Source organism: Pan troglodytes, chromosome 3 (genome assembly GCF_028858775.2).
Source record: "Pan troglodytes isolate AG18354 chromosome 3, NHGRI_mPanTro3-v2.0_pri, whole genome shotgun sequence".
In the NCBI taxonomy this organism is placed as follows: Eukaryota; Metazoa; Chordata; class Mammalia; order Primates; family Hominidae; genus Pan; species Pan troglodytes.
The window spans coordinates 95,604,988-95,618,432 of record NC_072401.2 but is presented as its reverse complement, the minus strand read 5'-3'; the positions used below and the strand labels follow the sequence as shown (position 1 = coordinate 95,618,432).

The 13,445-nt window shown below is 39.4% G+C and overlaps 1 protein-coding gene across 6 annotated transcripts in view; it reads right to left on the bottom strand.

The window, feature by feature from the left end:
- The window catches only part of SMARCAD1 (SWI/SNF-related, matrix-associated actin-dependent regulator of chromatin, subfamily a, containing DEAD/H box 1), an 83,464-nt gene extending 70,482 nt beyond the window's left edge, over positions 1–12,982 (bottom strand). Inside the window, exons 1-2 of one of the 6 annotated variants that reach the window (XM_009448038.4) lie at positions 12,825–12,982; positions 11,976–12,214 (exon numbers count right to left, since the gene is read on the bottom strand). In XM_009448038.4, coding sequence (XP_009446313.1) covers positions 11,976–12,165 — 190 coding nt within the window. In that variant the 5' untranslated portion in view covers positions 12,166–12,214; positions 12,825–12,982. Of the gene's footprint in view, positions 1–11,975; positions 12,215–12,489; positions 12,719–12,824 lie in introns of those variants that run through there. The other 5 variants (XM_063809688.1, XM_001163670.6, XM_009448039.5 and 2 more) reach the window with 5 other exon arrangements.
- Between the last annotated feature and the right edge of the window lie 463 nt (positions 12,983–13,445).

The window sequence follows — 13,445 nt, the reverse complement described above, 5'->3', positions numbered from 1 at the left end:
GAAAACTGATGAGGGCTGGACACGGTGGCTCATGCCTGTAATCCCAGCACTTTGGGAGGCCGAGACGGGCAGATCACTTGAGGTCAGGAGTTCGAGAGCAATCTGGCTAATGTGGTGAAACCCCGTGTCTACTAAAAATACAAAAATTAGCCAGGTGTGGTGGCACACGCCTGTAGTCCCAGCTACTAGGGAGGCTGAGGTGGGAGAATTGCTTCAATCTGGGAGGCAGAGGTTGCAGCAAGCCAAGATCACGGCCATTGCACTCCAGCCTGGGCAACAGAGCAAAACTCCATCTCAAAATAATAATAATAATAAATAAAATCAGTAAAAGCCGTTTATAATATATCAACGTACTGGTATAGTCAATAATCAGAATTAGAATAGTGCTGAACACTTAGATTTGTTTATCTGGACTATCTTCAGAAGTAAGCAACAGCAAAATAGCTAACAGCCAATGGCTAAAAAGATATTCCTGCTGCAATGACGCTTTTTAATTCAAAGCAAATAAGCACTTTTAAGTAGTACCATAAAAGAGACAGGAAGCAAAAAGGAAAACTACAAAAACAGAGGAAAGAATAGTGAAAAGCAGAAACAGTTATAAAGAAAAGACATCTGCTACTATTCAATTCTGACATATGCTGAATATTGTCTGTGTTTAAGGCATTGTACCAGGTGGGGGATATTAAAGCAAAATAATGGCAAGTTACAGTTCAACTTGCCCTTTTGAAATAGGAGTGAAGTAGCCATGTTCATGAGTAACTATGTTATAAGCATAATTTGTGCAATGAGAGAATACACAAAATGCTAAATGAACAGGAGGGAAAACAGCCTGTCCTTCCATATAAAAACAATAGGAAAAGCTAACTTGTTTTAAAGATATTTTCTTATTACCAAAGGTAATGGGAACTTACATTATTAGCATATGCAGGAAGACTCCATGGCCCTAGGGAGTAATTCCAAATGAAATTTCCCACCAGTGGTATGAGTGGTATGCATAAAAGAAGACAATCTTATATCCCAAGTTTATCCAGTACCCTTTACCCGTTCTCGTATCTAAGTCTACCATAAAACAAGCATTCAAGCTTGCCACTGGTTTTACCTTTTTGGTGGTCCAAGATCAAGGCTCCTTCAAACAAAAAATCACTAGTAGGAGATTAAAGCTCATTCGAACAAAAGAAATCACTAGTGGGAGATTATGAATTCACATAGAAATACTTTAAATTAATTTGATAATCCATAAACAAAGGTGATCTCCCAAAATAGAATAAAAACACCTAAACCTTTATACCTGTCCTGCAGAATTATAAATCCCTGCCGTTTCTGATATTCAAATCATGTATTGCTCTACACTGTTCAATCCTTTAGATGGCAACTGATTTTCAAGGCAGTTCCTTCAAATACCAACTAAAACACATCATATATTTGCCCTCTTAGAAGATTACCAAAATATGGCCAGGCACAGTGGCTCACACCTGTAATCCCAGCACTTTGGGAGGCCAACGTGGGCAGATCACTTGAGGTCAGGAGTTCGAGACTAGCCTGGCCAACATGGTGAAACCCTGTCCCTACTAAAAACACAAAAATTAGCCAGGCGTGGTGGTGCACATCTGTAATCCCAGCTACTTGGGAGGCTGAGGCACGAGAATTGCTTGAACCCAGGAGACAGAGGTTGCAGTGAGCCATGATCCCACTACCACACTCCAGCCTGGGTGACAGAGTGAGACTCTGTCTCAAAAGAGTTATTACCAAAACAATAGACTATAAAATCTGTAGTCTTAATTTGCATATCATGGTAGACAGGAAAATACCTTTAGCATCTTAACAAAAGATGAATCAAACTCTCTAATAAATACCCCAGAAAAGACAAACAATGCACTAAATATAAGATTAAAGAGTAGTTTCTAATACATCATTCTAAGACAAAATGAGGGAAAAAACCCCATTTCAAATTTAAGTCAAAAGAAAGGGTGAAACATAAAGGAGTCTGGGTGCGGTAATCCCAACACTTTGGGAGGCCAAGGCAGGTGGATCACTTGAGGTCAGGAGTTTGAGACCAGCCTGGGCAACATGGTGAAACCCTGTCTCCACCAAAAATACAAATACTAGCTGGGTGTGGTGATGCATGCCTGTGGTACCAGCTACTCAGGAGGCTGAGTCAGGAGGAGGTCCCAGCTACTCAGGAGCCCAGGAGGTGGGGGTTGCAGTGAGAGAGATCACGCCACTGCACTCCAGTCTGGGGGACAGAGTGACACACTGTCTCAAAAAAAGAAATAAAATAAAACAATTAATTAATTAAAACATAAAGGAAAAGAAAGTCATGCAATTAACACTGAACAAGGCAAAAGCGTTAAACCTAAAGGAGGGACTTCTAAATAATAGACTTTATACCTACAATAAAAATATAACTGACATATCCCAACTCCATACTAATAATGAAATGCATAAAAATTGTAGGATATATAAGGCAAAGAGTCAAGAGACAAATATGAGGCATTAACTTTTCTCTATGCTCTTAATAAAGCAAGAGCACAAAAATAAACAAGATGTAGAACAGTGTTTTTCAAACATTTTTGACTGAAACCCACTGTGAGAGACATATTTCAGATTATGATACTAAGCACACAGATTGTTAGATTTGCAAGTGTAACTGAAAGAAAATGTGAGCAGCTCTTACTATAAGCAATACACTTTGATAATTTTCTATTTGTTCTACTCCATTAAAAACTGTCGTTATACATATTTAGTCAGGACCCAAGAAATTGATTTTATGACACAATAAATGTTTATGATCCACAGTTTGAAAAACAAAGATATAATAAAACTCATCTATTATTCGACATATAATTAAATCTGTACTTAGATTATGTTTTCTTTCCAAGCACCCTTGAATTTTTACAGAAATTAAATATTAGGCCACAAAGAAAATCTGAGTTAATTTCCCCCAAAGAAGAAATACTACAGACCACATTCTCTGGTCACAAAACAGTGAAATTAGAAGTAAATGTTAACAAAAATATGCAAGCAAAATTTCTGCCAGTTGGAAATTTTTTAAAAAGGACAAAACCTCATAAAAATGGCTTCTAAACAACTTTCAGGTCAAAGAGAAAACAACAACAACAAAAACACATCAAAATCTAGGATACATCATATATATGACACTATAAAAATTAAAATAATCTGGTAAATTAAGATTAGAGGAACAGATTAACAGACCCAAAGATGCAAACAAACATGGGAATTTTAGACTATAATGATGACGTTTTAATGTAAGAAAAAGGATTTTTCAATAAATGAAAAACTGACTAGTAACTGGTGAATAATGAACAAAGGAGAAAACGATATCACCCTTTCTTTAGTCCCTATAATGAAATAAAATTCAGAGGAGATTTAAAGTTAAAAATCAACACGAAACCCAATGTGAGATACAAACTCATGCCCATTATGTTGGCTATTATCAAAAACACAGGAAATAACAAGGTTGGAGAGGATGTGGAGAAACTGGAACCCACCACACTGTTGGCAGAAATGTAAAATGGTGGAGCACCTATGGAAAACGGTATGGAGGTTCCGCAAAAAATTAAAAATAGAATTACTATATGATCCAGCAATACCACTTCTGGGTATACAACCAAAAGAATTGAAAGCAGGGTTTCAAAGAGAATATTTACACATTCATGTTTACTGCAATACAATTCAAACAGCCAAGATGTGGAGGCAATCCAAGTGCCCATTGATGGATGAATGGATAAACAAAATGTGTATATACACACAGTGAAATATTATTCAGTCTTAAAAAGGAAGGAAATTCTGATATATGCTACAACATGGATGGATCCTGGGGATGTTATGCTAAGTGATGATTCCACTTTAATGAGATACTTAGAATAGTCAAATTCATAAAAAGACAACGTAAACGGTAGTTGCCGGGGGCTGGGGGAATCAGAAATGAGGAGTGGTTGTTCAATGCATAAAGAGTTTCAGTTTCACAAGATGAAAAGAGTGCTGGAGAATAGCTGCATGACAATGTATATGTATTGAACTGAATGTACTGAACTGTACACTTAAAAATGGTTGAGATGGTAAATTTTCTTATGTGTATTTTATCATAATTTTTAAAATTAACAGACATACTAGAGGAAAATATGAATGAGTATATTTATAGTGTGGTAATGGGGAATGCAGAAGACTTAGAGGAAAGGATGAACAAGGTGACCACATAAAAATCTAAAATTTTTCTATGGCAAACAACAAAGGGGATGCTATGGTCTGTTTGTGCCCCACTCCCCAAAACGGTATGTTGAAATCTTAACCATTATGGTAATGGTATTAGGAGGTGACATTTGCTGGAGGGAGGAAGGGGTATTAGGTGATGGGGGCAGAGCACTCATGAATGGGATTAGTGCCCTTATAAAAGAGGCCCAAGAGACCCCTCACTCATTCAGCCACATGGGGTTAAAAGATTGTGGTCTAGGAATAGGGCCCTCAGATACCTAATCTTGCAGCACCTTGATTTTGGACTTCCCAGCCTCCAGAATTGCCAAGAGTAGATTTCTATTGCTTATAAGCTACCCGGTTCATGGTAGTTACAGCAGTTCTAACAGACTAAGACACGTGTAATTTAAAATATACTTACAAATAATTTATCGGAGAGACATGTATTAGAAAAACAAAAAAGCATAAAGAAACACAAAAAATCCAAATGGCTAGTAAATTTATGAAAACATACTTAAACTAAAAAATAAAGAAAAAGCAACAATAACATACTTTTGCCTATTAGCTTATTAAAGATAATAAAGGTCTGCAATATTTTAGACAGGTATGAAAAAGCAGACATCAAAACCAAGATGTAGTCTGATACAAACTAGTGAAATTTGTGTGTAGGGCGAAGTGACAATGACTAAAATAATATTTCTATCCCCCTCCTCCCCCCCACCCCCCTTTCTGGGACATAATCTCACTCTGTTGCCCAGGCTGGAATGTAGTGTAGTGATCACAGCTTACCATAACCTCAAACTCCTGGGCTCAATCAATTCTTCTGTCTCAACCTCCCAAAGTGGCTAGGACTACAGGTGCACACCACCACACCTGACGAATTTTTTCATTTTTTGTAGAGACAGGGTCTCACTACATTGCCCAGGCTGGTCTTGAACTCCTGGTCTCAAGCAATCCTCCTGCCTTGGCCTCCCAAAGTGCTGCGACTCTATAGGCATGAGCCACTGCGCCCAGCCAAATACATGCACATTTAAAATGCACTTAAGATTCCTACTTACTTTTGAGTACTTATTGTACTTTCTGTTACAACAATTCAGCACTAACCCTTTAACCAAGTATTGCTTTTCAATTAACATTAACAGACATTAAGAAACCACAATGACTACAGGTTTAACAATGGCTCACATTTTGGCCACAGACACCTACAAAAAGACTGAGTATTGCGCAATGGTCACGGAATTATGAAGCTAAAATGATACATTCAGTATCATCATTCAAAGGATAATAACCATTTTAATGTGGGCAAGGAATACAGAAAACTAAGCAAAGCCAGGAAAAGACTGTAAGACCCAAACAGTTGACTTTTTACTCAAGATCATACAATCTGTATGCGGCAGAGCAATACTCTCAGGAAACCTTTTTGACGACTGGTATAGTTTTAAAAATGTCTCTCACTTATCAACAAGTGCTACTTTCAATATGACAACCACCTTGAAAAGGCAACCACTCTAGAGGACTAAATCTATTTCAGCAACAAAAAAAAAAATTCATCAAACATATACTAAAACTTTCCTCCATTCCGCCAATGCCAAAATAATCTATGAACCCATCTATTTTTATCTCCTTCAATTATCCCCCCCAGGGAAAATATGTCTTTATTCTTTTGCACAGTTAAACAGTCCAACTGTTCTTCAGTTCTCATCACTTGATGCCTCTCTTCAGATACCTCCCTCCCTCAGTCCTTCCCTCTCCACTAGCTTCTTGTCCTTGGTTAACAAACGCTTGGCCGGGTGCGGTGGCTCATGCCTGTAACCCCAGCACTTTAGGAGGCCGAGGCGGGCAGATCTCAAGTTCAGGAGATTGAGACCATCCTGGCTAACACGGTGAAATCGGGTCTCTACTAAAAATACAAAAAAAATTAGCCTGGCATGGTGGCGGGCACCTGTAGTCCCAGCTACTCGGAAGGCTGAAGCAGAAGAATGGCATGAACCCGAGAGGCAGAGATTGCAGTGAGTTGAGATTGCGTCACTGCACTCCAGCCTGGGTGACAGAGTGAAACTGTCTCAAAAAAAAAAAAAAACAAAAAAACGCTCAATTTTCAATAATCCTGAAACATATTTTCTTGACATTACTTCCCAATCAGGTTACCTATTTCTCTCTTTCCTTTCCTGAATGAATAATCTCTATCTCATCACCATTCTACTGAAACTGTTAAAGGTTAGTAGTTACTTTTAATTCCAAGGAAACTGGTCACTGATCAGTCCCCACTCAACTTGACTTCTCTACAGGATTTGTTACTAGACAACTAAATACCAAACTAGGTATTTAGGTATCCAGGACACTATCATTTTCTATGACTATTCTAGTCATCCTTCAAATTTTTCATTGGTTTTCCTGCCCATTGTCAAATGATGTTTTTTATTGTACACCCTGCTTAGGACATTGATGAGTCCCAAGTTCTAGGGTTTGACCACTCTCTGAGCTCTAATATTCAACCATCTACTACCTTGGTACTAAAATAGGATGGGTAATGCAAACACAACATAATTTTTAGTATCTTTCTCCTAAACTCACCTCTTAATTCAGTCCATGGTGTCAATCCTCCAGCTGTCCAAGCAAGGAACATTTGAGTTATCTGTAAATCCTCCACATTCAACTGATCACCTAATATCATCAAATGCGTATCATTTACAACTCCCCTCAGTTGCCTCCTCTGTCATCTCTACAGTCATTTCCCTACATTGAGGCTTCAATGAATACAACAGCTTCACTAATAGCATTTCCATAATGAAATGCTCTATGATGTGTACCAAATAAGATCTATCGTCCCTGACACAGGATATAAAGGCCCCTCACAACCCAACGGTTTACACTTCTATCTTTTCAGTTTCATCTATATCGTCTAAAACCTCCTGTTCTATAATCTGCCCCCAACCCTCCACACACATATTAGACTCTTGGAGGCAACATATATTTTCAACTCTCTCATCATTTGCTCACCCAGTAAACAATGATTTCATTGTTTAGAGTCCACTCCAAAGGTCATATCTCTGTGACTTTTTGTGATCCTCCCCTGAAGAATGGATAATTCAATCATTTGTGAATTACAGATAGTGATTCTACTTTGCTTAGTATTTTGCCCTATTATATGGTTTTATCACACCATACTATTTTAACTATATATTTACATACCATTTTCTCCTGGTGCTCTTGGAGGATCAGGCTTCACTCATTTTTATTCTTTATTCATAAAATATAGTAGGATCTCTCTTCCCTTTCACCTGCCATTATTTCAATCCCTCCAAACTCACTGTACTCCCAAAAGTCAAAGAAAAAAAGGAGAAATAATTTGTAAATAACAATCATTGACAACTTTGGGCACCGAGAAGAGTAAAAAAATCAAGGGGCAGAGGTTAAGTGTATGCCCTCAAATCCAAAGGCTGGCTGGGATTTAGAGGGGCATTAGGGAGGATGTCCTGTACCAAAAGAAGCTTCAAGCAACCATGGCCAAAGAACACCTGATGGCTAAAGGGACTATTTTAAGGTCCTATTTTAAAATAAAGGTGTGGTGGCTCACGTCTGTAATCCCAGCACTTTGGGAGGCCGAGGCAGGCAGATTGCCTGAAGTCAGGAGTTTGAGACTAGCCTGGCTAACATGGTGAAACCCTGTCTCTACTAAAAATACAAAAATTAGCCGGCTGTGGTGGTGTGCACCTGTAGTCTCAGCTACTCGGGAGGCTGAGGCAGGAGAATTGCTTGAACCCAGGAGGCAGAGGTTGCAGTGAGCCGAGATTGTGCCACTGCACTCCAGCCTAGGTAACAGAGCAAGACTCCATCTCAAAAAAATAATAATAAATAAATATGTATAGGGCTGGGCGTGGTGGCTCATGCCTATAATCCTAGCACTTTCAGAGGCCAAGGCACGTGGATCACTTGAGGTCAGGAGTTTGACACTAGCCTGGTCAACATAGCGAAACTCCATCTCTACAGAAAATACAAAAATTAGCCGGGCATGGTGGCATGAGCCTGTAGTCGCAGCTCCTCGGGAGGCTGAGGTATGAGAATCACTTGAACCCAGGAGGTAGAGGTTGCAGAGAGCCAAGATTCTGCCATTGCACTCTACCCTGGGCCACACAGTGAGATTGTCTAAAAACAAATAAATAATAAATAAATTTTAAAAAATGTATAAAGTACTAATAATGCCCACTCATCATGCAATAATATTTACTTCAATGCACTTATTGAGGGCCTACTACAAGCCAGTCGTTGCCCTGAACAATGGAGATAAATAGGTGAACACAACAGATAAGGTCCTGCTCTCATGAATCATATGTTCTAACAAGGGAGTCACAACTATATAATGTAATGTTAGCTAGTGATACACAACTACATAATGAAAGGTTAGCTAGTGATAAATACTATGAAGAAAAATAACAGTAAAGCTGGGGTAGGGTGGGCTGGGGTGGGTGGCTATTTCACAGGGTGATCAAGGAAGGTCTTCTTAAAAAGGTGACATTTTACTGAGATTTAATGAAACAAAGCATCTGAGTCATATGCAAATATCAGCAGGAAGAGTCTTCCAGGCAAAAAAGCAAATTGGAAGAAGCAAAGATGGGACCTTGCTTGAAAGATTCAAGAAACAATGTGGTGGTGGCACAGTAACTGAAGGAGGGTCATAGGAAATGAAGTCAACTCACTAGATAAAATAACAGGATTAGTCAAAAAGAGTGATTACAGGTAATTTTGACTACACACAATTTCTGTCCTGTAAGCTGACTTAGTTTGACCTGACACTTTACTGTAAATAAACTAACATAGCATTATCCCACAATGGGAGTATGAAAAGTTACCACATGATAAAGGAAGTAAGGTCAATAGTCACATCCTATTTATAATTCACCAATTTTCCTCTCCAGTCCTGACCTTAAAATCTAACTTCAGTATCTTGTCCTCTCCAGAGATCCAACACTCAATTCTGAATCCCCACTTCCTCAGCAATCCCTAGACCCCAGGCTAAATTAGCACTTGGGGGCAGGACCTTTTATTTTTATTTTTATTTATTTATTTATTTTGACATGGAGTTTTGCTCTTGTTGCCCAGGCTGGAGTGCAATGGCACAATCTCGACTCACTGCAACCTCCACCTCCAGGGTTCAAGTGATTCTCCTGCTTCAGCCTCCCTAGTAGCTGGGATTACAGGCATGTACCACCATGCCCAGCTAATTTTGTATTTTTAGTAGAAACGGGGTTTCTCCATGTTGGTCAGGCTGGTCTTGAACTTCCAACCTCAGCTGATCAGCCCGCCTCAGCCTCCCAAAGTGCTGGGATTACAGGGGTGATCCACTGTGCCCAGCCAGACCTTCGATTCTTATTTGAATTCTTAAAGACATTTACCTTTTTTTTTTTTTTTTTTTTGAGATACAGTCTCTGTCCCCCAGGCTGGAGTGCAGTGGTGTGATCTAGGCTCACTGCAACCTCTGCCTCCCAGGTTCAAGCAATTCTTGTGCCTCAGCCTCCTGAGCAGCAGGGATTACAGGCACGCTCCACCATGCCTGGCTAATTTTTGTATTTTTAGTAGAGACGGGGTTTCACTATGTTGGCCAGGCTGGTCTTGTGATCTCAGGTGATTTGCCCATCTTTGCATCCCAAAGTGCTGGGATTACAGGCTTCAGCCACCGCGCATAAAAATCTTACCATTCATCTTATCTCATTCCCATCAGGGATCTAAACCCTGCCCTTCATTACTTTGAAACCTCTCATATCTCTTTCTTCTCCATTTCTACAGCTATCATTAAGCTCAATTACAGGAGTTGCCTAAATGTTTTCTTTCCCTTCAATCCCTACCCTCAATCAGTGTGTACTAGTCACTACTGCTAAACTGACTTTTAAAACTTTCTTTCACCATTTTCCATTCACTCTGTAAGGTCTTCAATGGATATCTAATACTTATAATGTAAAATCTAAACTTCTCAGTTTTCAAGATTCTCCAAAATTCACAGTATCATTTAAAACAATCTTTTATTAAAGCAAAGTGCTCCATTCCTACAAGGATTAATTCTCAACATTCCTAGAACAAACTTAGTTTTCTTATTTCCCGAAGCCATCAAGGCTGATCATGTAATTCCTAAAGCAATCTCAGCTTTTAAGCAGAATTTATGTATGGAAAAAAGTCCCAATAAAGAGAAAATGAGTGGTATCATTAGAAAGAAATAAAAACAGAAAAATATCTTCTGATCAATAAAGGAAATTAAAGATTTCACATGACCAATACTGACAAATAACTAAAACATTCCACTGAAATCCAGTTTACAAACTGCTTTCACTTTCAGAGATGAAAAAAGTGTGGATCACAGATTTCAAATGACTTGTCTAATGTCCCACATTTAACAAAAATGAAGAAGCAGAAGCTTCTATGGACTCGAAATCCCATGTCTACACCTTGGCTTTCCTGAACTATCTAACTACAGAGGAAACAGACAAATATATTCATTGGAAAAGCATTAAAATACCTGGATGTCAAATATCTATTCAAAGAGTGAACACAGGGATTAAAATCCTGGTGCTTAAAATCCTTCAGTTGTTCCCTATAGCATTTAAATTCAAAACTACTTAGACAAAGCCTTTGTAAATCTGACTCCTAATCCAATCTACCAAATCATTCTGCCAATTTCCAATTACACCAAAGTATTTAAAAATGTTATTCTAATGATAACTTGCAGAGGATCTGCCATCATTATTACATTTAAGTAGAAGGGTGGCAAACAAAAAGATACCAAGGATAAACATGTGTGTTACCAATCTTTCAGGCTACATTAAGTTAAAAGCTGTTTATGAAACAGAGTTTTGCATAAAAAAAGATATTACTGAAATAAATATTAAAATATAACTTCCAAAATTCCTTTCACCTTTCATAAGAAACTATCTAACTAATTAGTTTATGCTCAGGAATCATACTGCCAGGACTTGAGTTCAGGCTCTACCAAGTTCCTAATAACCTCTCTGAATCTCATTTCACATTAACCTCTATGTCAGTAATATCTACCTTGTAGGATTATTGTGCAAATTAAATGACAGAAGGTGAAGCACTTATCACTATTCCTGTAATACAACAAGAGCTCAAATATATTCCTCTAATAGTTAACTGTTCAATGAACATAGATTCGAGTGGAAATCTTAATTTTTGGCTTATCCTCAAATACTTTTGTTTCTGACAATCTGCTGATGAGGTTAAAAATGTTCATTCACCATGAAGAATACCAATTACTCATCTGCATTCTGAGGACATCCAGGAAGTCAGGTGGATGCAAGAACTTGATGTGATCTGATCTTCCCTTGTGTAGAGAGGTTGTCTTTAGGCACCTTGCTCAATGTCTAGCTCACAGTAGATGATCAATGTTTTGAGGGAATACTGGAATGAATGAAAATGTCTGGCCAAATAGCCTCAAAGTTTATCATAGGACTGAATCACTGACATTGCTCTTCCAATAGCAACCGTTCTGACCTATGGATGCCCTAAATTCTAACTTCAACTCCCACCATGGGGCCATATTCGAAGAACTCATATAAAAGTGAGGCGACAATGGATGGATGCTCAGTTGAGGGTACATGGTGCTTACGGCAGTCCCAAAGCTGTATTTAAAAGGGCACACCGCAGGACAATGCATCAATATATATGACATCAAGAATAAAAATGAGAATCCCTTCTGCCTTTCATCTTTTAAAAACTGTCCTTGATGTTACATCAATTTTAACATTGTAACTCACCTGTTTTTTCAGTTATATCTGAATCAGGAGTGTTTGCCCTGCTAACTTCCCCTTCAGCATTCTCCTCTTCAGCACTAAGAGAAATTGGTGAAGAAGGGCCAGGCTGGGAAGGTTGAGGGGTTGCTTCGGGCGCTTCCTCAATCTTATTCCTTTTCTCAAAGCGAAAACGGTCCAGGTTGAAAAGATTCATATTGGTAGAAAGCACCACCTTGCAGGGATGGGGGCTTTAAATGAACTATCTGCAGGGGAAAAATAAAGAGAGGAAAAAAGGCCATGAAAACAATATACGATACAATGCCACAGCAGTTTATTCCCAAGGCAATAAAGGGCCTGCAAACATGCCAGTGGCTCAGGACTGTTATGGCTGCGCTTCATTGTTAGGCCGCAACAATTAGAAGGTGGACGGGGGTATCTTTTAAAATTTTCCATTGCTTTTCACTCCCCTTCGTCCGCCTCCCCCGCCCGCCCCTCCTTACTGAAACCACGAGCTGACCCTCGTGCAACCTCCTCTTACCCAAGCACGCGCAGGCACGTTCCCCAGTATAACCCCCTAGCGAGCCTCGCGCCCGCCCACAAAGAGAAGCTCCCTGTGCTACCGTGCCCCCTGCCTCGAGAAAGGACCTGCCAGGGCCCGCGCCTCGACACTGCGGGGACACAAAGGGGCCAAAGAAGGGGAGCGGCGGAGGCCGTGCTGGCGGGCATCCGCCCGGAAGTTGACGCGGCGCGATCCCAGCTGAGAGGAAGCTGATAGGATTAAGAACACACAGGAAGGTTCAGAGGTGGAGTGCATGCTAAGGCATCTTTTTAACGTTCAATCGCTCGCTTGTTCTTTCTTCCCTCAGTACTTACGATCTTGTAGCCTCAGTGCTATGTAACAAAGGTTGAAAATAAAAAAAAAAAATTTCCTAGCGTGGGGCGACGGTAGCCGCGCCGGGACCTTCCAAAACACCACGGAGAAACCTTAAGAGCGCGTAATGATGACGCAACACGCAGCCTAGGCTTTTTCTTCCCAAACAACGCGCGAGCCGACAATGTCGAGGCGCGCGCTGTTGTCATGGTAATTCGTACCCGTCTCCGCCGGCTTGTAAGGGCCAGATTGTTCTGTACCTTTGTCCTGTTAAATTATCTAGAGAGTTATTAAATAGAACAATAGTAAATAGCATAATGACAAAAATAACAATATATAATACAATTAGTATATATTGTATGTATTATAATCTGTAGTGTTTCATCTATAATATAATGTAGATAGCATAATAGTAATAATACTGTGCTAAGCTTTTTCAGTGTATAATCCCAATCCTTACAAGAAGCCTATGTTTACAAAGCAAAGAAACTGAGACCTGCAAATGTATAGGTAATTAGTGACGGATAAGAACCCCGGGATGCTGAGCTTCAAAGCATTTGAAGTAATTCCTCACTTTCGGCTTGATTGTTCTTAGAGTGGAATTTGATTAATTAATTAATTTT